The sequence below is a fragment of the Typopeltis vanoorti genome, chromosome 12 (assembly GCF_054136105.1).
Source record: "Typopeltis vanoorti isolate ZY-2024b chromosome 12, IOZ_Tvanoo_1.0, whole genome shotgun sequence".
In the NCBI taxonomy this organism is placed as follows: domain Eukaryota; kingdom Metazoa; phylum Arthropoda; class Arachnida; order Uropygi; family Thelyphonidae; genus Typopeltis; species Typopeltis vanoorti.
Window position 1 is genome coordinate 35,008,563 of NC_143560.1, and position 26,020 is coordinate 35,034,582.

Here is a 26,020-nt window from a genome sequence, read left to right on the forward strand (position 1 = left end):
GCTGTTCGCCCAGTTTCCCTGGCGAAAACAACGGGGGCCTTGTTTAACCGGGCGACGCCCCAGCCGGCATGAAATTTTGTCATGTTGTATACCATCATTTTTTATTTTGGTTTAACCAATAAGAATACAATTTGGTCAGCTAAATCCCAAATTGCCAGCCCATCCTCGTTCGTTCAGTATCAAATTAGATACCCAACAGGGTGCACCACGAGAAGGCGAGGATTGGACATTAAGTCAGAAGCGCTGGTCGGTTCTCCGCATTCCTTTAAAGGCTATGTGGAGGTCTCCTCTCAGTTATACAGCTTTGACCCTTAAGCACCCTTAAACAAGAATTCTTATATAATAAATGAAATTTCTAATTTTTCACATTTTATCAATATATTAAATACATTTAAAACAAATCTAATAGCTTTATTATTGTCGTTTAAAATTCTTACATGGAATTGATTTGCAGGTGATAGTTTCTTTCTTTTTCTATAATATTGTTTCATGTTAGAAAAGTGAAGGAATGTATCCAAAGATATATCCATGCATATTAAATTCCTGAAGTGATTGTCTTAAATTATAACTACAGATTGTTATTTAGTGAACTGTAGACTAAAATACAGAAAGATTATTTAAGAAAAAATGAAAGAGTTTGAGAACAGGAATCAAACCTTGCGGATTCAGTGGCAAACTCTGAAGAAAACATTGATTGATTCTACCAGAGAGGCATGTGGTGAGGTTGTCTGCAAGGATAAAAAAATCAGAACTCCCTTTTGGACACAGGAAGTTAAAGAGGCAGTGAAGGAAAAGAAGAAAGCATATCAAAAGTTCCTGTCAAATAAGTCAGCTTGTGCTCTTAGAGAATATAGAGACGAATGCAAGAATGCTAAACACTGTGTAAAACTAGCTAAACAAAAGTCATGGGAGGACTTTGGCAAGAATATAGAAAATAAATATCAAGAAGGTGGCAAAATATTCTGGAGGTTGTTGAAGAAGCTTAGGAATGGAGGAGAGAGTGCTGTAAAAGGAGTCAGAGATGATAAAGGTGACATGAAAACAGGAGAAAGAGATATCCTTGAAGTATGGAGTAATTACTTTGAAACAAGCAGTGATCAGCACAGTGGTAAAAAACACTGACCGGGCATGCAGTCAGGAATACATATCCATACTTGAAGTAGAAAAAGCCATTAAAGGCTTGAAATGTGGAAAGGCAGCAAGAGTAGATGATATTCGACCAGAAATGCTGAAGTATGGTGGTATTAAAGTCTTACAGTGGCTGCACTGCATAGTTCAGAAAGCCTGGACAGAGGGATGAATTCCCAATGATTGGAGTAGAGCTCTCATAGTACCCATATATAAAAAGGGAAATAAAACTGAATATGAGAATTACAAGGTATTTCCCTACTTGAGTGTTCCTGGGACGATCTATGCAAGTATACTTGAGAAATGATTGAGAAGAATTATGGAAGAAAAGCTTGGTGAAGAACAAGCTGGATTCAGGCCAAATAGAGGCTGTCAGGATCAGATCTTCACTTTACGACAAATAGTCGAGAAAGCATGGGAATATAACAGAGATCTGTATTTAAGTTTTGTCTATTTGGAAAAGGCATATGACAAGGTGCCAAGAGAGAAGCTATTCAATACGCTGCAGTTATATGGTGTCAATGGGGCATTATATCAAGCAGTACGTAGTCTTTATTTGAGTTGTAAGTCAGCAGTTAGAATTGAAGGAAGTACAGGAAGATGGTTTAATGTTAAATCTGGTGTGAGACAAGGATGTAAGTTATCCCCTCTGTTATTCATTATCTATATGGATCACATCATGAAGGAAAGTGGTATTAAACATGATATCAAAATTGGAGATGTTAATGTCAGCTCTTTGCTTTATGCGGATGATGTTATACTTCTAAATAAATCGGCTACAAGTCTGCAAGATTCTCTTACTAAATTGAATAGCTGTTGTAATAGGTATGGTATGAAGGTCAGCAATAAAAAGACAAAGACAATGAAAATAGGCAGAATCATTGAAAATGTCAACTGTGTTGTGAATGGAGAACCTGTGGAACAAGTAAAACATTTCAGCTACTTAGGCACATTTTTACTGAACATGGTAAATTAAATATGGAAATAGACAACAGAATCAGCAAAGTTGGTATGGTGGGAAGTCAATTGAATAAATTCATATGGAATAAGAGAGAAATTAGTCGGAACACTAAATTAGCTGTATTCAAGATAGTGTTCAAACCAGTTAACTTATGGATCTGAAAGCTGGATCAGAAATAAAATACTCGACCAAAGACTAGATACTGCAGATATGAGTCCTGAGAAAGATTAGAGGCGTGAACAGATGGGCATCAATGACAATATCATATTAAAAACGAGGATATTAGGAAAGAACTTGACATCGTCAGCATCCAGGAATGCGTTAGCAGAGCTAATCTTAGGTGGTGTGGTCACTTAAACACAATGGGCGAGGAAAGATTAGCAAAATAAGTGTTTTCTGCTGGGTTGCCGGAAAATGACCCAGAGGAAGAAGGAAGATATACGTGGATTGATACGGTACAAAGTGCCTTAGACGATAGAAATATAAGATCTGATAATGTTGGAGTCTTGACAAGTAACAGACTGATTTGGAGGAAAATTGTAGATAGGAAGTTAGTAATGATGTAATTTTTTCATGTAGTACTATCATATCCTGTACACCCCTTGAGGGTACATGGCAGGAATTTGATGATGATGATTGTTATTTAGTTACAAAGTTTTCATTAGGAAAATAAAGTTAATTGTCAGGACCTAAAATTAGTTTTCTTCAGAAAAATAATAATTTTGTTTTGGAAAATTACCAAAGTTGATTTGCAGAACTTTAGTTGGTTATGCAGAACATTAAAATAGTAATTTGAAATCCATGAAGTATGCAAAAATAAATAAAATAAAAATAATTCTGGGTTTTTTAAGCCAAACTGAATATGCTAGTAAATACAAAGATTCCCCATAGAAGTCATGATGTTGCTTGTTTAATAGGGTTGAATGTCATCTCTAACTACAGAGAATTTGTCATTAACCATTTGTTTCATTTATGGAGGAAAACTGCAAGAAAATGCAGAATTTTGTTCCATATTACAATCATGTAATATGGAACAAAAATGAATGGGTGGGGTTAAGATTAATGTTAAGTTGTGCATGATATTTGGATTCTTGCAGAATTTAAAGAAAAATCGATTTTACATAATATTAGGCTTTATCCCTATATACGTATCTTAACATGTTTTGATGAGGTTACCGTATTATTTACTGCAGCATTTTCATAAATAGAATACATTTTAAGCCTGATATTATTTGGAGAAATGGTTTCTCACGAAATATTGATTTTGTAAAAAAGCAATATCACATATAGCTTTTTCAGTATACTGCCAGTCTTGTTTTTAAATTTCAGCAGTAATAATTAGTGAGCTTATCTCATATGTTATTGCCATGTGAAGTTTTATTTTCCTTCAGTGTGATATATTTGTTTTGCAGAGGTTATTGAAGATCTGTATAGAATGAAAAATACTTACACACAAAGGTGGACTCCTATGATTTCTGAGAATACATATCAAGTCATAATGAACAATGCAGATGTAAGTGACCAAAGAAGTTATTTATGTAACATATTTATCTCTATTTAAGGTCTTGTAGAGCACCATCTAGTGATCCAAATGCTGCAAAACTTTGCAAGAGTGCATTGTGCATCATGTAGAAGCAATATCTGAGGCAAAAAAAAAAAGTTCCAAAATTCACCACTTGTGGGTGCTTCGTGATGTACCCAATGTAGATGTAGTAAGTTTTCTGTGTGTAAGAAGGAGAAAAGCAACACAAGCAAAAATAACACATTTTTATTCACTTCCATTATGCATTTATGGGCTGTACTGCCCTTCCCAATATGCCACAAACCACATCCGTTGCACACTGTGCTCAACAGCAGAACGCAGCTTGTCTGGGATGATGTTGCACATCTGCTGCGTTATGCTGCCTTTCAGCATTGGCAAGTTATCAGAATGATCCTAATAAAACCCTGTCTGTGAGAAATCCCCACAGCCAAAAGTCATAGGGGTCATATCAGTGTAGCATGGTGGACATTCAGTGGGAAACGTATGGCTGATCACTCTGGCTTCTGTGAAATGTTCTCAAAGAACCTGATATGTGGAGGAGCCCCATCCTGCATAAAAATAACTAAATCCATTCACAGACAATTCTGTAGCCATGGCACAACAAAATTGTTTATCATATCGCAATACCTTTCAGCAGTAACTGAGCAGGTTACAGAACCCAACTGGTGAATGTCCTCAAAGTAGAATGATTCAGTGGCAAATGAAGCTGTAAACCTGCACCAGACAGTAACTTTGGGTGAATGCAAAAGGAATTTATTGGATTGCATGCAGATTTTGCATAGCCCATACCTGGCCATTGTGGGTATTTACAGCTCTGTTCAGGTGAAATTGAGCCTCATTTTTTCCCACAAAATCATGACCATGCAGCATCCAACTCCTCTCAAGCAAGGAATGTTAAAGCGAATGTCTGTCTAGTGTCAAAGTCCTGCAGGTACAACTCCTGTGTCAGGGTTACCTTTAATGGGTAAAAATGGAATCTTCCATAGAATTTTCCAGCACATGCCCTGCAGGAACCAGTGCTGTTATTCATGACCTGCTCCATGACAGTAGTAACTTCATTCACTTATTATGAACTGATTGGTTTGTGACCTCTGCTAGGTCTAACTCCCAACAATCATATTTCTTCAAAATTACTAATCATTAGTCACAGAACAAATGGAGATTGTTGACATTTAATTAGGCAACTAAATTCAAGGAGTGCCAGCAACAGCATTGCGGTTGTTTAGGTAGTATAGCTTCATGAGCAAAACACATTGGGACAAGGTTAGTGCCATCACTATGGATGGTATTACCAACTAGAATGAAGGGGGAAATTCAGTGTTTTTTTAAAACTCTCCTGGTACCTGCTGAGTTGAATGATATGCAAATTCCATGCATCTGGTGTTTATAATACCCCTGGAGGTGAATTTTGAAACTACTTTTTTTCTAAGATATTGCTTCCACATGACATACAATGTATTCCTGTAAAGTTTCACAGCATTTGGATCACTGGTTGGTGCTCCAAATGCAGCTTCTTAAACAGGGATACTTTAATTTTGATCATCCTGTATATTAAAAACAAAACAAAAAAAAATGCTATTTTAATTATTTCCCAGAAAGATATCCGGAACACATCATCATCATAAGTATACTGGTGCTTATTGATCTTCTGTGTCTATCTGAAATTATAGTTTTGGAAATTTCAACAAATAAATGGGGATGAACCCTTTTGTATTGCCATGAGACTTGGTTCAATGATGAAATCATCAGAAAGCTTCGAAGACAAAGTGGATTGTATCTGTTTGTATTTCAGAAAGAAAGATATTGCAGGTTTTCACATTGTGTTTTGATGTAGTCATCGATTGCATAACAGTCAACCAGTGTGGGAATTTTCTAAACAAGAGTTAATATCCATGATTTCTACAGTTGTTTCTGCCTAGCACAAACTTTTTTTTAAAAAATTTAAAAATTAGCCATACTGAAATTGAATCTTTAACAAACAAGATATTCCGAATTTATTTGGAATGTTTGTTTGTATGAAATGCATCAGATTTACTTGCAGTAAGCATGTTGTGATGATGTGTGCACCTTTGTGCCAGGTGAACATTAACTAGATGCTGATTGATGTGTGCTTGTTATACTATTACTTACCTAATATATATAATAGAAAGTAACAGCGTAATACACACACAAACACATAGCATTATATGTTAATGCTAGCACTTTTATATTTCATGAATATAAATATTTAATTATAGACATTTTAATGACATTTGTGATATAATAATAATTACACAAGGTGAAGCATGAACAGTTGTGTGTTCTGGGTCATGTGCTGGAGTGTCACCTTACAAAATATAATTGAAATTAAAGTAAAATAAAATAATAAAAAATTACATAAAATTGAATTAAGGTTGTGATTGTTTAAGACTCTTTATTCTCCTTGATACAACCCAACCATCTTTTGGAGTATACTACATCTAGCCTGAGTGAAGCATCTCACCCTACCTTCCTAACCAGAATTAATGACCTTCACTCATGCATCAGCTGCACAATGGAAAAAAAGAGCAAAAATTTAGCATTGTGGCCCGGAGCATCTATTCATTGTAAACTTGCCTTCATAGGCCATTGTACACAAGATTCAACCCACCTCTTTAAAAATGGGCATCATGATACAGAATGGCTTCATCTTTGGGAAGATTAAATGCATCTGTGACACAAGCCAGTTTTCAGGAACTCTCCCACTTTCATATATCACAGTTTCTTATCTGAAACAGTTGTTGAAGATCCTGAGAAAATGCAGTTTAGTCTCTATGTTCTTCTCCTGGTTACTCTTCACAAAAGATAAACAGGCCACCTCTATCTCTCTTCTTTCCTGTATTTTTTTTTTTTTTTTTTTTTCACTTCATGTCATAGTTTCAAACCCATTTGCTGGTACTATCTGACTCCATTTTTTTTGTTATCTTACCAACCCATGATAAAAAGCTATAGCCTGATCAGCTCACTAATGTGTGCAATATTTGACCATTTCATCCTTCGCAAATCATTATTGCAAGCTTCTCGCCTATATATTTACTAACAGGCTCATACTGATAGTTTAATGGAAATTAAATATGGCATAGGAATTAAATGACCATTGTTTTGTCTGTTGCAGAAACTATCAGGAGCACAATATAAAACTAACTTGCATGCAGGTAACACAAAGTAAGGGCATCTCTATGTGTGCTAGTAGGTGGCCTTTGTTGATATCTGAAGGTTTTAGAACTATGGTTTCTTATATCTAGGGGAAGTTTCACATGTCCATATTTATTTAGATTAAGTTAGTTTTTAAGAGCGACTGCTGATTCTGGAAAGGTGGGGATAAGGAGAAAAACGTGGTTACTTTATGTGGCTCCCACTCATGAAAGTTTTTTGCAACTTGCTGCAAAGAATCAGTTTTTTGTTCATTTGATTTTGTGAGTAATGTTCACAATATGGGCTGCTAGATTTTGCTCTCCATAGTTGTAGCAGTGGGTTTATTTTGTATGTTGTAAGCTTCTAGTGATGAACCAACATGCAGGTGCAAGGAGTTTTATATATATCTGGAATTGAGAAGAAAAAGGGTTGTTCTAGAGGAGCAGAAAGTTTTGTAGTTGTAGCAGTAGGTTTTGTTAATTCTTTTAGAATTGTAGCCATTAGATAAGAACTTTTATCTTCACCTCTTTCCTGTACACCTACACCCATCTTGTGTCAGATTGGTGTAGGGGTACAGGGTATTTTTGCCAACCACACCTCTAATTATAGAATCCTATATCACTCTTTTCTGTCACTTTTATATACAGTCAGCTCTTATTATAGCAAACACCATTATATGAAATCCACTCACTATAAAGAAATTGAGCAGTTTGCTATTCTAATGGAAATTAAATTAGCTGTAACAAACTGTTCTTTTGGTTCATTTGAAATTGTAGCATGAGGTGACTACCCTCAGTCTTCTTATTTCTGTTTTTCATGTTTCAGTTGATCCACCTATCGATGCATAGATGTTAATAGAAATGAAGCAGTAATATGCAAAAGGCAGTGGAGAACAAGATAGCATTCTTAACTTTTCCATACTGGTTTTCTTTACTCATTGCCATCTTATGTCCACATGTTCTGACCTTTTGTGCTTATAATACTTTCACACTTGTTTTCACTCACATTTATACCATTTCTCATTTACCACCATCTCTAAATAAAAGCAATATTTCTAAGTCCTTGTCATCTTTCAACCTAGAAACCACTTATTCCTTAATGAATGCATATTATACTCATTGCATTGAACCAACTTGTTCAGATAAAATTCACATAGGTCCTAACTGCCTTTTTCACTAATCACATATTATACTAATTGTCACACAACTTATAGTATTACTGGGTTTCTAGTGTAAAAACTACATGAAAAAATAACAGAATTAAACATCTCTTCTCCAACACAAGAGCCTCCATAGCTCAGTCAGTATAGACGAAGCCCTTTGGTCAGAAAAGACCTGGGTTCGATTCCCATCAGTGATGTGAGAAACCTTTTATCTGGTCTCTTTCGATTAAAGGTGAGTTAGCCAGTCTCATATGGAGGTAGGGGTTTTTTCATCTGGAAACTCGGATTTTTCATCCCCCAGAACAGGCAAACTGGCTTGTGAACACGTGCACCTATACACAGAGGACACACCGGGAGGCATAGGGCTGACCACCTTATCCTTGATACAGTAGCGGTTGAATGTAGAAAAATCCTTGACACTGCAAGGTAAAAGAGGAGAGAAGGGATAAGAAGAATAAGATTCTCCAACACACAAATGCCACTCCAAATCAGTATTGTTGCTTTTAATATTATTACTATATATATGTTCAGCTTCAATGTTTTTTGAAATTTGTATGTGACAATAAAATCTTAGAATTTGTGACGAATTGCCTTCCTCAAAAAAGTTGTTTCTGCTACAAACTGATGTAAATGTGTTATATCTGTGTGCAGCTTATTGTTTATTTACAATAATTTAACCAAACAATGATGTGGTTGGCCTTTTATCATGATAATGCAGTGAATGTACCTGTTATAAAGTGCCTCATTTGTAGATTGCAGGTTTTATCTGACTTGTATGTTATGCAAAAAAGGAAAACCCTGCCACATCAATATGAAATTTGCCTAACTCATTTAAAATCGTTTAAATATTTCTCTCAGTGGGTGTTATGGAATCAAACCCATAAACTTGTCTTTCGAACTACAGTGTCATCACTATACACATACTGAAAACTGGCCTACTTCAGCCATTCAGTGAGATTGTTCTTATTATTTTAGCTCCCGGAAGGGTGGGATCAGGATTATAATAGATGCAGTATTCAATTTGTAAGCTAGCAAAAGTGAATAGTAATAGGTAATAAGACGGAGGAAAGTTCCTTTGATAAAAGAGATATCCCAGACATTACTGCAGTTGAATCCTGTACTCTATAGAGATGACTGAAGATTTGTTTAGCTCACCATTTAGTAGGTAGTTTATCCTTTTTTCTCTCATAAGTTTGAGTAATTAATTTTATTTTCCTTTTCTGTTTCAGAAATTAAATTCTTCCATCATATATGACCGTGACTTCAATTACAACTATTTTGGTTTCAAGGTAAGATGAATTCTTATTGAGATAAATACTAATGAAAAAATAACAAACTAGTTTTTCTTTTTCACAAATACATTTTGCAGTGTTAAGAATAATGCTCATGTTATGGCAAATTTTTCCTTTAAAATACATGTAATGATTTATGTGTATAAGCTATATCGATGAATTGATTCTTCAGGAATATCATTCAAGCTAAAGAAATAAGTTGCATATATCAAATAATATTTTGCACCATATTGAAAATATGGTACCTTAACAGTGTTATGCTTTTAAATTTAACTCAACATATTTATTATTGATATTATTATGTAACACCTCCAGGGAGTCCAAAGACTCATCGAGGGAGAGCACCTCTACAACTCCGTCTCCACAAACCCTAACTACCTTCATCATCTACACTAATGCCATCTACTGCCGACCACCACTAGTATTTTCACAGACCATCGCAAACAACCATGCTCACGGCAGGATTCGAACCCGCAGTCTTTTGGCTGGAGAGCGGATACACTAACCACTCGGCCAACCAGGCCATATTTAAGTTGAATGAAAATCTAAGTCATGTATAAGTGATGTGGGACTCATTATTGTAGCCCATGTTTTGATTGTGAAATGAAATTGAAAAGCAGTTGGAAGCCTATGTTGGCTATCTTCTACTTTTGATTTATCACTATTCCAACTTTAGTTCAGTTATTGTGTAAAATGTCATAAGATACTTATGATATTACTGAGAGAATATGTACTCTGTCATAAGTGGAAAACTGAAACAGAATTATAGCAAGTACCTCAGCATCTCTTATAGCTCAATCAATAAAATTTGAAAAAGGTAGCTAGTTGGATTTGTGGATATTAAAATCAAAGGAGATATAGTTGGTCTGCAGGTAGTTTATACTACATTGAGAAGTGGAAGGTCAGAGTGATTATCAGATGTTAGAGAATGGGATATGAAAACCTTAAAGTGTAGGTCAAAAAAGAGGAGATTCAAGATTTGACACCAACTATCAGGAAATATCAGAACATAAATGCACATGTTGCTTGTGCAGAGGGATCATACAGAGTGTAATTTGGACAATTATGTGAACCGATTGTGGTAGCAGCGGTTTGGAGTTCAGTCAAAAACTGGTGATCAGGTTTAGATGTCTGTTGAAGGTGATTTGTATATATCACTCTCTGACACAAGAGGCTGCAAGGCCAATAGTAAATAAGTCGTATGTGGGTTGAGTTAAGGACAAAGTAATTTAGTGATCCTCTTAAAGAGCTGAAAATTTTTGTCCTTAGGGAATATTTCATAGAAAAGGCTGATCCACAGAATTGATGTAGATGAAATATAAGGCAACTGGGAGTAGCAGATTTGGTCATCAGTTCAACTGTAAAAGGATTGCTATTGGACAGCTGCTGCTGTACATTTAGTAGAAATGAGACTGGGATAATGGATACTAGTTCTGATGAACAATGCCTGTGGAAATATCGAGAAGAGACATAATGCAGAAACAGTGGCTGGATAGAGAGTCTTTGAGAGAGGGGACATCAGTCTTCTGAACAGCATCAAGAATTTTTAGAGATGGTGCACTTTTGCAAGTGTGAGCTTCTGTGATGCACATAATTTAAGTTTGTGTGTTTAAGTTACAAATGTTGACATGGATGTAAAGGTGGGTTATTTTTGGTAAGTTTTTTGTGTTCTTTAAAATTTTTGATACTTTTTTGAGGGATGTTTTTTTTTTAACTATGGTGAAACTTGGGATTTCCCTTCAGGTAAATCCAAAGTTTCGCTATAGTTAAATGGTTGTGTTTCTGATGTAGAGTATGGACATGCAGTGAAAGAAGATACTCCCATGAAGGTTGCTCGAACATAGATCATCTGGTCTCTTTACCATAATTTGGCTCAACAGCCCCTCACCACTACTTACCCTCCCTCCAGCCATGATGTGTACAGCCACCCTTATCAAAAACTACATCAACCATCATTCAATAACCAGCCCTACAACCACCAACATCGAAATCACAGGCATTAATGTCCTCACAAACTTAATTGGAAACCTAAAAATTTTTGCTGCTTACAACCCTCCATCAAAAACATTGTTGACCTCAGATCTGGATGCCATCCTTGGAGTAAAAGGACTGGTCATCATTGCTGGAGACTTCAGTGCAAAACATCCTGCCTGGAACAGTAAATCTACCAACAAAAATGGCTGCATACTGTTTAACTACTCAAGTTCCAATTGCATAGCTGTGGCTGGTCCTTCAATACCAACTCATCTCAGTCCAATTGACTCCTCCGATGTCCTAGATATAGTTGTCCTCCAAAATGTCAAATTGCAGTACAACTTGGATTCACTTGACGAATTAACCTCTGACTACAACCCTATTCTGCTTCAATTAGGCAATCAGAAGGGACTGTTCCCCCTGCCTCACACCTTCATAGCTTGGGGAAAATTATCCAATGTGCTCCCAAACTACCTTGGTCCTGTTCCTCATATTAACTCTAAAGAAGAAATTGATTCTGCAGTCAATAAATTTACTCAAAAAAATCAATGGAGCCTTATCATCTATCACCTCAAATACGCTGCTTCTAAGCCTAAAAGACTTTCAGAAGATATTATGAGCTTGATCAGGGAGAAAAATAAGGCAAGATAAAGATACTTTAATACCAGGGCTCCCCAAGATAAAAATCACTCAACCGGTTGAATAGTGCAGTGAGAGATGCACTGAAGGTCCACAGAAATAAACTATGGGAAGATAAATTAGCTTTCATTTGACTCGGTGATCAAACCGTTTGGTAACTGTTAAGAAATATCAAAAATAAAAATAAAACTCTTCCTCCTCTCAAATCGGATTTAGGCATAGTTCACTCAGATGCTGAAAAGGCTGAAACTATAGTCAAAAACTTAAAAAAGCAATGCAGCCCTTCATATGATAACCTGAACTTCAATCATATTTATAAAATCTACTGCCACGTCAGATACGTACTAAAACAGTGTGATACCTGTACCAGCCAACTCACACCTACTTCTCCAGCCGAAATCTACGACATCATAAAATTTTAAAAATAAAAAAAAAAGCTCCTGGACCTGATGGCATCCCTAATAAAGTTATTAAACTACTACCCCAAAAGGCCATCGTACATCTTACAATAATAATAAATGCCATGCTTAGATTCAAATACTTTCCCTGTGCTTGGAAGTTGGCAGATGTGGTCCCTTTATAAGCCTGGTAAGGACCCACAGCTGCCACAAAGTTATTGCCCCATCAGCCTGATTTCCAGTTTGGGCAAAATCGTTGAAAAAGTCATCCTCTCCAAAATTCAAGTTTCTGTAAACAAGCTAAATATCCTACCTTTAGAGCAGTTTGGTTTTCGCAAACTCCACAGCACTACTCAACAGATCCATAGAATAGTTGAATACATTACCACCAGCTTCAACTGGCATTAATACACCGGAGCAGTCTTTCTTGACTTAGAAAAGGCCCTCGACGAATTATGGCACTTTGGACTCCTATACAAGCTGATTTTAACCAGCATTCCATTGGATCTGATCCACCTCATTAAGTCCTTTCTTTCTGTAAGACGCATGCAAGTTAAACTAAATGGGGTGGTATCTACCCAGCAGCAGATCTTGGCTGGAGTGCCTCAAGGATCCCTCCTGGCGCCGATACTTTTCTCGATTTACATGGCAGACATCCCACATAACCCGATGTCATCTATCATTGCATCTATCTATCCCGACGATAAAGCAATACTGGTCAGATCTCTTAAACCGCATCTTGTTACAAAGAAACTACAAGATAACCTGCTGAAACTGGAACACTGGTTATCCATTTGGAGACTGCAAGTAAACCCTCAAAAAAAGCAGTGCTCTTCTGTTCACAAAAAATTCAACAACTCCCTAAGAAGACATTTTTCTATTTAACATCAATATTCCCTGGAAATATCTCGGTGTACTGCTAGACAGAAAACTTACCTTCAGTCTGCATACGAAATCCTTATGTGCAAAGGCATCAAAAGTCATAGCACAGCTTTATCCTCTTATCAATAGGAACAGCAAACTAGATATTAAAATCAAATTGTTCCTTTACCAGTTGATGATTCGTCCCATTATCACTTATGCGTCCCTCGCCTGGAGCCATACTTCAAGCTCAAATATCCTTAAACTGCAAAACAAATGCTTACACATGATCTTAAATGCACCATGGTACATCAGAAATGTTCAACTTCATCGAGACACAAATGTCTCTTATATCTACTCTTTCCTGCAATCTCTCACTTTAAAGTACTTCTCAAAATCGTCCTCGCATCCAAATGAATTAGTCCAACAAGCAGCAAATTATGATGAATCGGAATTATGCAAATATAAATGACCTAAGGCCATTCTAGTTCCCTTTCAAGATCTATAACTTGCCCAACTCGGGCGGAGCATGTTGCTGATAAATTTTTCCATACACAGTAACCTTATCAGATAGCAGGGATTAAAAGCATTATGCTTCACCCTTATAGACAGTAACATTCTGCGTATAAACATATTAACAGTTATTTCCTTCTTAGCATCCAAGAAATTAGGTTCTCTTTTGTGCAAGGTGTTATGTTACTTCTGAACAACTATAAATTCTGTGCAAATCACAGGCTTATCTAACCATTGATTACCATTCTTACATTTGGAATGGCATTCATAAGAATTGTTTGTAATATTATTTTACTATCAAGTTGCTTACCAGCTTACTATCAATTCACTTCATCAAAAAGTAATACTACACATAAACATGATATATTAATGCGCAACAACTCTGAAAGAAAAATTACAATTAATTTGTACTTTATCAATATATTTCTCACTTATAAAAAACTGGCAATTAGAAAAGAATTTAAATTTACACTAAAATAAAATGTTGTAGGACATCTGTATACATTACTAATGGGTTGCATGTGAAGGTTAAGAATGAATGCAGTCAAGTCAATTTTATACAGTAGTGCATGATTGGAATGGATTACCTTTTGTAGGTGGTGAATACAGGTAGTGTAAATGACTTCAAGAATAGATATAATCTATGTGCCTCTCAATTAGTCCCTGACTTCTGGGAGGTCTCTGGTAATAATAATAATAAAATCCTTTCTAATCGGTTTGAGGTTCAGTTCATCCTATGCACTACAGCCTCCTGTTGATTTTTTTTAGAGCTTTTTCCAAAGTGTGTAACTTTACACTTCGACACACATGAATTTACAATAATTATCCTATACCCAGTCAGTCTGTTTAGATCATCTTGCAAAATCTCTGCCCTTCAGTAACTATTGCTCTCCCTAGTTTAGCATTATCAAAAAACCAGTATCATTAATGTACAAATTGAACAACAGTGGAACAAGTACAGAGTTGTGTTGCACTTTGCTGGTTACTTGCCCTTTCTTTGATACAACTCTATCCATCTGCCACCCTCTCTTATACAACTCGCCTATTTCATCTCTCCTCCCTCCCTCCCCATTGTGGGTCAAGCATCAATCAGGCAAGCCATCCAGATGAATAACAGCCACACACACAATACACTAGTCTTAGTTGTTTTGGCCATAATTCCAAATTGAGCTAAATAGTCAGTAGCCAGAGTATTAGACATCAGCATGCTAAATAGAATGTACCATTAACACATAACTGATATAGTAGGAGACTGACTATAAGTAGGCATCCAAATTCATATTTCAAATGAAAATATTATCAGTACCTTACAAGAGCTCCTTGAAATGAAAATTAGTAATACCTGACAATTCTCTAGTGATCACTAGCACTAGAATATTTTTACACTTCGTACATGGTTTTTATATTGCTGTAACATATATGTAAATATCTAAAACTAATCATAAGAGTGCTAATAAACATAAGAAGTTCACAGAAAAAGTGTGCTGATCTAGTTTCCACATATGTTTGTTGTGCAATAAAGAGCCAAGAGGCTATTTTTTTCGGCGACGTAAATTAAGTTAAGGGGATAATTAATCTCTCATTATTTCAAAGCCGAATAAGAAACGCAAAAATCGAAATCTAAGAGTTTCATGCCGAAGAACGTTTGGTGAGTCCAAGCGTAAGTGTAGTAATAATATATGGGCACACCTTTCTGGTAATTCGTATAGTAAAGTATGTAAGTTCTGTTCACTTAAACCTTGGTATTATCCAGGTCTACCCACTCACTGATGAGACCTCAATAAAGGTCGAAACCGGTCTGAGTAGTGACCTTCCCTCATAATGTAAAACTGTAATACATCTCCTGGGAGCTGTGTTTTAAATTATGAGAAAATATCAAGGACAGTGATCGAAACTTGCTCCACCTTTGCTCCGAGTTGCCCTAGTGTTGTACTACCAGGTGTTGACTTACGCTTGGACTCACCGAACATTCTTCAGCATAAAACTCTTAGATTTCAAGTTTCTTATTTGGCTTTGAAATAATCAGGGATTAATTATCCCCTTAACTTATGTTTGTTGTGGTGGATATATTTACATGCAATAGGTTTCAATGTTTTTAAGACATGTATTTGGATTCTTTGCTTGCTGTCCTTGGTGACTCATTTCAAGTTATTCTGCATCATCTCATATGCTCTGGAGAAAAAAATCTGTTAAGTGCTTATATATTTTTTCAATAATTAAAGGAAACAAATTACAGCCGAGCTTATATGTGCAGAGGTTTTCTTTCTGTAAGCTTGCTGGTGCAACCCCACACACACACACACACACACATAACAAAGAAGCACTATCTATATGCATAAGTGTGCATTTTGCAATACATTCTTGTATATTGATGCAAATTCATTTTCACAAAGAAGCTAGTTTTAAATCAGTATGTCCTCCCTCAAAATAGTCCTATTTAAACCTAACTATTATGTGGCAAATTTTAGTTGATATTATGAATACTGCACATATACGAAAATTCATTTTATCAATTTTTTTACTGATTTTTCCAGTAAGATATATATACAACATATTTGCATATTAGACATATGTGGAATTCTCCTTAAATGAAAATTGCACAATTTGCAACCTCCTAAGTCCGCATAATTCCTCTCCTCAGTCAGAGGCAGTGTGGTGGCTGTCTTGATTATGCACAGATCTTTTGACCAGATCTAACACTTTCATACCCAAGTCTCCTCTATTACACACCATTTCAAAGTAATTATTTCCCCATAATAATGACTCAACCTGATTTCTTTGCTAATCTGCTGGTACATGTTTTCATCCTCATTTCTTACATCTGACCTGTAACAGCAACCAGCTGTATATTTTGTCCTTTTGACCTCTATCTCACATCAGCTTTCGTCTCAAATTGCCATCTACATGTCTGATGTCCTACTTTTTTTTCCCATTCGTTTCTCCCCCTCAACTTGTTTCTATAGTGTGGCAAAGAAGTGAAAAGAGCAAGAATTGGAAGGTAAAAAGTGGTGTGTGTGGTGAGTTTATTCATATTCTTTTATGTATAGCAATGTGTTTTATATAATCAGAATCTTGCTCTTCTTTTCACTTCTTTCAGCAACTTTTTTATGTTTTCTCTTTTTCTCTCAATATTTTTCACCTTTCGAGTCATTAGTACCAGCCAACATAATCAATTCTTTCATCTGTCCCTTTTGCATTCTGATCACAGCTTCACTTATTTTGTTAATTTTTGCACCAAGGAAACACTATTTAGTCAAGCTTTCATTAAGTACGTCTCTTATCATGAATCGCTATAAAATGTTTTCTTTTTACCTCACACATTGAATATTTCTCTTCTCAGATCTACTATTATATTGATGGTTTTGCAATCTTTTAATATCATGTTTTGTCCTATGAAGTACTCACCATATGCACACTGTTTGATGAGGTCTTTGTTCTCCTGACCTTCCATCACTGCACTCACTTTCAATATTATCACTGACAACACTAACATTTTATGGACTTTTATTCTCTTCTTCACTGTTATGTGTTTCACTCTTTCCACACAACTAGAACTCATTCTCAAAATACAGTTGGACCCCTGTATCCACGGTTTCATTTATCCACGATCAACCCCAGTCCGAAGATATTAACATACGAAAGGTCAACTTACGAAACTTTCATAGTCTCTACAAACATTCAGCTTTGAAATAATGTTGGATCTAATATCCACTTTGCTTATGTAATTTTACATCGCTGAAATGAAGCCGTATGGCTCTTTCTTTTAGTAATAGACAGTTCAGATGATTGCAAAGATTGTCCAACACCAGGGCAACTCGTTGCAAAGGTGGAGAAAGCTACACACCTCTGAGGTTGTTAAGATTCCATTCACATTCAGATAACTTTATTACGGTATGTTATAATTGTTCTGTTTTTGTCATAAATACTATGACAAAGTTTAATTTCTTACTGTGCGTAATTTATAAATTAAACTTTGTCATAGTATTTATGTATAGGAAAAAACATAGTATATATAGGGTTTGCTACTATCCGCAGAAGACGAAGGAACCAAACCCCGCAGATATGGGCGCCTACTGTACTTTGTATACACCTATATATTTGCTCACCAGTCTCATTTACTTCTCACAAATCTTTCATCTTTAGTCACGATATGTGAGATGTCATATACTTCACCAAACAAAATCTAGTATATACAACTCGCCCAACAAAGACGTTTTGGCTGCCATTTTTTCTACTACATCTTCTATTAATATCACATACATTTTCTACTATGTATGTATGTGATATTGATAGACTACTGTGAATGAAATATTAGTTATGCATTAATAAACTAATACTTTTAAGTCAAACTTGTTAATATTGTTTGATGTGTTCTTGTCTTCATTGTCAAAATCCCTCCATTTTTCAAACATACTGCTGTTTGTGTGAAGTATAATATTGAAGCAATTTAATTAGTTGAAGTTTTTGGAGGCACATTGTTTTATTCTTGGCTTCTTTAAATTGTTAAGATATGTACTCTACATGATGGTTTTTTCCCCACTCATCACAAGCATAGATGTGTGATTTTAGGCCATCATAGAATAATCCCGATTGCTTCACCCAGCTCTATTTTTAAAAGAAAACTGAAAAAAAAAAAAAATTCTTTTCAACGAAATGTATTGCCTGGTTTTGCCAATCTGTACAATTAATAACCTAATACTTTTAAGTCAAACTTGTTAATATTGTTTGATGTGTTGTCAACATTATTCTTGTCTTCATTGTCAAAATCCCTCCATTTTTCAAACATACTGCTGTTTGTGTGAAGTATAATATTGAAGCAATCTGAAGTTTTTGGAGCACATTGTTTTATTCGCGGCTTCTTTAAATTGTTAAGATATTTACTGTACATGATGGTTTTTTCCCCACTCATCACAAGCATAGATGTGTGATTTTAGGCCATCATAGAATAATCCCAATTGCTTCACCCAGCTCTATTTTGAAAAGAAAACTGAAAAAGAAAAAAAAAATTCTTTTCAACGAAATGTATTGCCTGGTTTTGCCAATCTGTACAATTAATAAACTAATACTTTTAAGTCAAACTTGTTAATATTGTTTGATGTGTTGTCAACATTATTCTTGTCTTCATTGTCAAAATCCCTCCATTTTTCAAACATACTGCTGTTTGTGTGAAGTATAATATTGAAGCAATTTGAAGTTTTTGGAGGCACATTGTTTTATTCATGGCTTCTTTAAATTGTTAAGATATGTACTCTACATGATGGTTTTTTCCCCACTCATCACAAGCATAGATGTGTGATTTTAGGCCATCATAGAATAATCCCGATTGCTTCACCCAGCTCTATTTTGAAAAGAAAACTGAAAAAAAAAAAAAATTCTTTTCAACGAAATGTATTGCCTGGTTTTGCCAATCTGTACAATTAATAACCTAATACTTTTAAGTCAAATTTGTTAATATTGTTTGATGTGTTGTCAACATTATTCTTGTCTTCATTGTCAAAATCCCTCCATTTTTCAAACATACTGCTGTTTGTGTGAAGTATAATATTGAAGCAATTTGAAGTTTTTGGAGGCACATTGTTTTATTCATGGCTTCTTTAAATTGTTAAGATATTTACTCTACATGATGGTTTTTCCCCACTCATCACAAGCATAGATGTGTGATTTTAGGCCATCATAGAATAATCCCGATTGCTTCACCCAGCTCTATTTTGAAAAGAAAACTGAAAAAAAAAAAAAAAAATTCTTTTCAACGAAATGTATTGCCTGGTTTTGCCAATCTGTACAATTAATAAACTAATACTTTTAAGTCAAACTTGTTAATATTGTTTGTGTTGTCAACATTGTTCTTGTCTTCATTGTCAAAATCCCTCCATTTTTCAAACATACTGCTGTTTGTGTGAAGTATAATATTGAAGCAATTTGATTAGTTGAAGTTTTTGGAGGCACATTGTTTTTTTCTTGGCTTCTTTAAATTGTTAAGATATGTACTCTACATGATGGTTTTTTCCCCACTCATCACAAGCATAGATGTGTGATTTTAGGCCATCATAGAATAATCCCGATTGCTTCACCCAGCTCTATTTTGAAAAGAAAACTGAAAAAAAAAAAAAAAAATTCTTTTCAACGAAATGTATTGCCTGGTTTTGCCAATCTGTACAATTAATAACAATACTTTTAAGTCAAACTTGTTAATATTGTTTGATGTGTTGTCAACATTATTCTTGTCTTCATTGTCAAAATCCCTCCATTTTTCAAACATACTGCTGTTTGTGTGAAGTATAATATTGAAGCAATTTGAAGTTTTTGGAGGCACATTGTTTTATTCATGGCTTCTTTAAATTGTTAAGATATTTACTCTACATGATGGTTTTTCCCCACTCATCACAAGCATAGATGTGTGATTTTAGGCCATCATAGAATGAATAATCCCGATTGCTTCACCCAGCTCTATTTTGAAAAGAAAACTGGAAAAAAAAAATTCTTTTCAACGAAATATATTGCCTGGTTTTGCCAATCTGTACAATTAATAAACTAATACTTTTAAGTCAAACTTGTTAATATTGTTTGATGTGTTGTCAACATTGTTCTTGTCTTCATTGTCAAAATCCCTCCAGTTTTCAAACATACTGCTGTTTGTGTGAAGTATAATATTGAAGCAATTTGAAGTTTTTGGAGGCACATTGTTTTATTCATGGCTTCTATAAATTGTTAAGATATTTACTCTACATGATGGTTTTTCCCCACTCATCACAAGCATAGATGTGTGATTTTAGGCCATCATAGAATAATCCCGATTGCTTCACCCAGCTCTATTTTGAAAAGAAAACTGAAAAAAAAAAAAAAATTCTTTCCAACGATATGTATTGCCTGGTTTTGCCAATCTGTACAATTAATAAACTAATACTTTTAAGTCAATGTTGTTTGATGTGTTGTCAATATTGTTCTTGTCTTCATTGTCAAAATCCCTCCATTTTTCAAACATACTGCTGTTCGTGTGAAGTATAATATTGAAGCAATTTGAAGTTTTTGGAGGCACATTGTTTTATTCTTGGCTCCTTTAAATTGTTAAGATATTTACTCTACATGATGGTTTTTCCCCACTCATCACAAGCATAGATGTGTGATTTTAGGCCATCATAGAATAATCCCGATTGCTTCACCCAGCTCTATTTTGAAAAGAAAACTGAAAAAAAAAATCTTTTCAATGAACTGTATTGCCTGGTTTTGCCAATATGTACAAAAGTAGGAATTAGTCATTCCCATTTGAAGCATTTATAAAATTTTATAAGGTAAATTGTATACACTTAACTACAAATACTGGTCACTGAATTAGAAAACTTTCTGGAGCCATAATTTTGAAAACAGCAGAGCTGACTGGTTTCTCAAAAGGCAGATATCCTGGGTGTTTAATCAGTTGGAAAATAACCTACATTGCTTGTCAGAGGTAAAACTGTAGTCCTAAGACAGTTTGTCAGGAATGAGATCACTGTCATCTGAGGAGCTTGTATGGACAAAAAGAACTTCCTATGTGCAGCAGTTGACTGAAGTATTTAAGGAATCCTGCAGACAATTGAAGAGGATCAGTATTGGTAATCACATGCCTATGTGGAAACCAATGATTTCTACAAAGAACTGAGATATTCATCTATAGTGGTGTCAGGTATACCATGACTAGACACTGGAAAACAGGGAAAAAGTTGTGGTCTGAGTAACTTTACACCTTGTTCTGTAACCAATGGTAAGCAGAGAGTTTGGTGGTAGCGTCATGAAGCATGAACCCAGCTTGCCTTGTAAACACAACTCAAAGTTCTGGATGTGATGTCATGGTGTGCGTGTTGAGGGGGGGGGGGGCATGTTCTGTTGGTATGGAGCAGGTCCCCTGATATTTCTAGAAGGTCAGATGTCCTCCAAGGAATATCTGAACCTTGTTGCTGATCAAGTTCATCTTGCAATGTTCATTTTTTATCAAGTAAAGGCCTCTTCCATCATATCTGAGGCAGTTAAAGGACTGTCTAGTGAACACCTGGTATGTTGTAGATGTAGGTGCAATCCAATACCTTGTGGAATCTATGCTAAACTGCATATGTTCTGTAATTCAGGCTAAAGGAGGTCTAACACAGTATTAAATTAAAGTTAATAATTCAGTGGCAGATATGTGTAACGTAGTGAATTCATAGGAACTGAGATAGTTTGCAATAGTAATTTTCTGTAGAACAGCATTGTCTGTAAGGAATTTCTAGTTGTAGGGATTAGCATTATAATGTTTAATAAATTGTGAGAAGTAGTGAATTTGCAGTTTTTGGTTTTGCATACTACCTAGATTGTAAAAGTCTCTTATATGAGTAAATGAAGCAATTTACTTTAAATTATCTTCACACAGTTCCTGTTTTAATTAGATTTATGTAATCCTTATAACAGGAATGAAAATATCCTCAAATATTTCATATTGGTGTCTGAATTATTATTTTTATTTATTTTACATTCATTGTGTCATCTTTCAATTTAGATGTTAATTTTATTGTGATAAATCTAATTATAAACACTTTATTAATCTCTTCTACTTGTTTGAAACACTGCATTTTTACATTTGCAACTTATTTCTCACAAAATTGTGCAAGTTACTTGCTGGCATGGTTAGCATATCTGCTCTGTAACCATAGGCTGTGGGTTTAAATCCCTTCACAGACATGGATGTTATTGTCTTTAGGTAGTAGATGAATTTCGTTGCCTAGTGTGAGACCACCATTACCTCTGGAAGTCCGAAGTGACTTGAAAGAGTTTTGTTTGGTCTCTATAGCAAGGTTTCCAGATCAAGTAAAAATGAATTTTAAAAAAATACAAAGAAAATTATAAAAATTAATAGAAATTGATTTTTATAAATTTCTCTACTGATTTTTCGGTAAGATATATATGCAACATATTTGAAAAGGGGCTAAGAAAACCTTTGGAAAAGAAACTTGGCGAACAATCTCTAAATTTCTCTTTCACAGTTTTTAGCGATCTTTATTTGGCCTGTATCCTGGGTTCACACCAAATAGGGATTTCAAGATAAGTCTGGCATGATTTCTCAAAAAAAAAAAAAAAAATGGTGTAAGCAAGATGTTATAATAGTGCAATACATATTAAGTTAGAAGCTAGAACAACAGCAGAATTAGGTTGTGATTAATTGTATGGATATCACACCTTCAATACCTCAGATCTCAACTATAGTTGTGAAGTAACTTCATATGTAAACTTGTTTGTTTGTGCTTTGGTAAAAGGATTAAAATATATATATAATTTACTTTTGGAAAAAAACAACTGTCTCCCTTCCATAGCAATTTAATATGGTGATAATGCCATTTTCCTACTTGCCTATGGAAATATACAAGTAGGAAAATTACCTTTACCTTTGAGTTCACGGGTCCAGCTTCTACTGATGAAACCTTGATAAAGATCAAAACTGGTTTGGGTAGGGTGCTTCCCATGTTGATGAAGTCCTGCCTCCATAAACAAGTAGCCTATCATGAAGTTATATCACCTATTAATTTTGTTCATGTCTGGATAAAGAATAAAATAGAATAAAAAGAATTTCGAAGAATAAATAGGGATTTCAAGATAAGTCTGGCATGACTCAAAAGGGGGACCCCTTTTCGAGTCTTTGAAATTCGAGTAATCAGAATTCAAGGAGAACTGGCCTACCAGTCCAGAACATGGGGGGGGGGGGATTGGGTGCCAGGGGGAAGAGCCCCCTAGTTACATGATATAATGCTAATAATACTTGTTATAATTAACTAAGGACCAAAGGAATAATTTTTTTTATCATGAAAAGTTAGAATGTCCTTTAGAAGTTAGGTCTTTGACCAGAGCATTTTTGGTAGTTTGCTATAGCAAGTGAGTTCATTATTATAGTGTTTGACTGAGAGTTGACAGCATGAGGATGGTATTTCAAAAAAATGAAATAAAATACACTGAGTGGATGTACAAAAATATTGTAAAATCATATCGTTTGTTGTATTGTAAACATATATTATTTTTATATTGTTTTTCTATTCAAAAGTGTACTTTATTTTAACTTAAACACTCTACTTATTATACAGTCGTAACTCCGAGTATATAATCAGTTGCTTGATTTAGTCACTTATATTTAAACCTTTCATTCAACTTTAATCCCCCCCCCCCCTTTCTCCAGGCCGTAACTATGTAGTTCACGTGCTCGTAATTTATAACTTGGGAACTTTCCTCTGGCTAGAGCCGAATTCCTTTGTTATAACAGCAAGCATATTTCTGAAAATTTATTTTTATTTCAACTGCACCATCAGAAATCGCAGATAAGATTTAATTGTCTTTCCATAAAGAAAACACTTCGCTTAGCATGGAACTACTTCTAAATCTCAACACTCTATCAAGCAACGTAAAACTCTATTCTACAGTCATGGCAAACTATCCCCCTTAGATCATATAGGTTCAATTTTTATGAGCAATGCATTGGTATGCAGGAATCAGGCAAATTATTTGACAAAGAAAACAATTTATTCATACTAATCAAATTACAGTAAAGGTTAATACTATGCACACAAAATAATTCTGACTCTATTCTTCTCATTAACTTTAGCTTGGATCTAAACTTATTCAACCTAGTTCAACAATCTTTCACTACGTACACAGACTATGGCAATAACTAGGCCTACACTTAAATCATATATTAGGAATGATCTACAATTCTACACAACAGGAAAGTTTAAACAATGGGTAACAATAAACGCTGTTTTATCTCACAACTAAGCAGGAAAATTCTCAATGTATAGCTAATTTCCTTCAGTCCTGAATAATTACTAACAAACAAATATGCTAGAGCAATCTCTGCTACAATTCTTGCCTTTAGTTAATCATATGTAGAAAACCTTACTTGGTATTATCATCTAGTCCATGTTGGTAGGTTCTTGAGACGTTACCATCTATTTCATTCAGTTATTTCTTTTCACACACGGAGACCTTTCTTCGACATCGACGGAGCACTTCTATTGGTGGCTGGAAGTCCGGAACTCTTCTTTCACTGCTTAAACGACCCATCTAACATCTTTGGGTGTCTGTTGGCTGGAACAGGTCCCTTGACCTAGAATCGACGGGACATCCACAAACCAGGAGCCAGAACAGAAACTTGGGTGAAAGCGTGCTTAACCAGCGACGACCATCGATAACGGTCCTCTGGCTACCTACGACTAACCTTCTCTGACGAAAAACTTTTTGAGTGACTTGCTTCGTGTGACGATGATGACCTTTTTGCCCTCGATATCTCCCCCTTTTACGCTGCTCCATTGACCTTGGATTTTCTTACCCTTTCATTCCCTTGGGTATTCACATGATTCTTCACCTGCCACCTTTCATGGTCGCTGCGTTAAGGTGGGAAACCCCTTACGTTCTTGACCTTCGTAAACATGATAGCCTCAGGTCTTAATTTAATCCTTCTGGGATATTTCTTTGTCTTGAACTTTCTCTTATTACAATTCATTTATACATAATTATCCTTGTACTTTGTTGTTGTACAGTAATTTAACAGTTAAATATTTACAAAAATTGCAAGTAAATCAATCTAATTTAAATTCCTAAGTAAAATCAGTATAAAAAGAATTATATAAAATAGAAAATTTCTGTCTACATAAGATTTTACAATATAAGATCTGATAATATTGGAGTCTTTAAGATAAAAGATTAATTTGGAGGCAAATTGTCAATAGGAAGTTAGTAATTATGTAACTTTTTCATATACAGTGGTATCTCGCTAATCCGAACTAATAAAAACCGTGCTTGTTCGGATTAGCGAATTTTCCCCCAAAGAGACAACAATAACTAGGGTCTAAGACAAAAATAATGAGATTCTAATGGTACATCAACTTAATTCTGTAAATAAATGAAGTATTTGATAGAAAAAAAAGCTGCTATACTGTAATGTAAAACTTAAAAAATAATTCGGTACACAAGTTTATTTTAGTAAAAAATTTAGTTTGTATGTACCTGTATTGTTGAGGATTCTGATTTAATAATGCATAACTTAATTAGGGTAAAAAATATCACTTCCTTGTACACAACACAAAAAAAGTTTCACAAAATAACACAAAAAAAAGTTTTTTATTTCTTTGTAAAAAAGTCACTGATTTTCTTTAGCTTCTTGGAAGCTAAACTTTTCAAATGCGTCTTCTCGGAGCTGCATTAGCAATAAAATTTTGTGGAATGGCGTATCATTCTGCTTACCCCATTCTATACGCATATTAAAACTGTCAACTGCCTCTTGATGTTTTACTTTTTTTTTCTTTGCGTTCTTTATCGTCATCATCATCTTCTAATTCATTCTGTGGCGTCACATTTATAATTTCAGCATCTCATTTGATTTCAAATTCACTTTTGGGTACTACCTGT

At 35.0% G+C, this 26,020-nt stretch overlaps 1 protein-coding gene across 2 annotated transcripts in view; it reads left to right on the top strand.

The window, feature by feature from the left end:
* Positions 1-26,020, top strand: part of RnrL (Ribonucleoside diphosphate reductase large subunit) — a 126,573-nt gene that overhangs the window by 27,112 nt on the left and 73,441 nt on the right. For both annotated transcript variants that reach the window (XM_090401441.1, XM_090401440.1), the window contains exons 4-5: positions 3,502-3,602; positions 9,177-9,236. In XM_090401441.1, the coding sequence (XP_090257567.1) occupies positions 3,502-3,602; positions 9,177-9,236 (161 nt within the window). The remainder of the gene's footprint in view (positions 1-3,501; positions 3,603-9,176; positions 9,237-26,020) is intronic.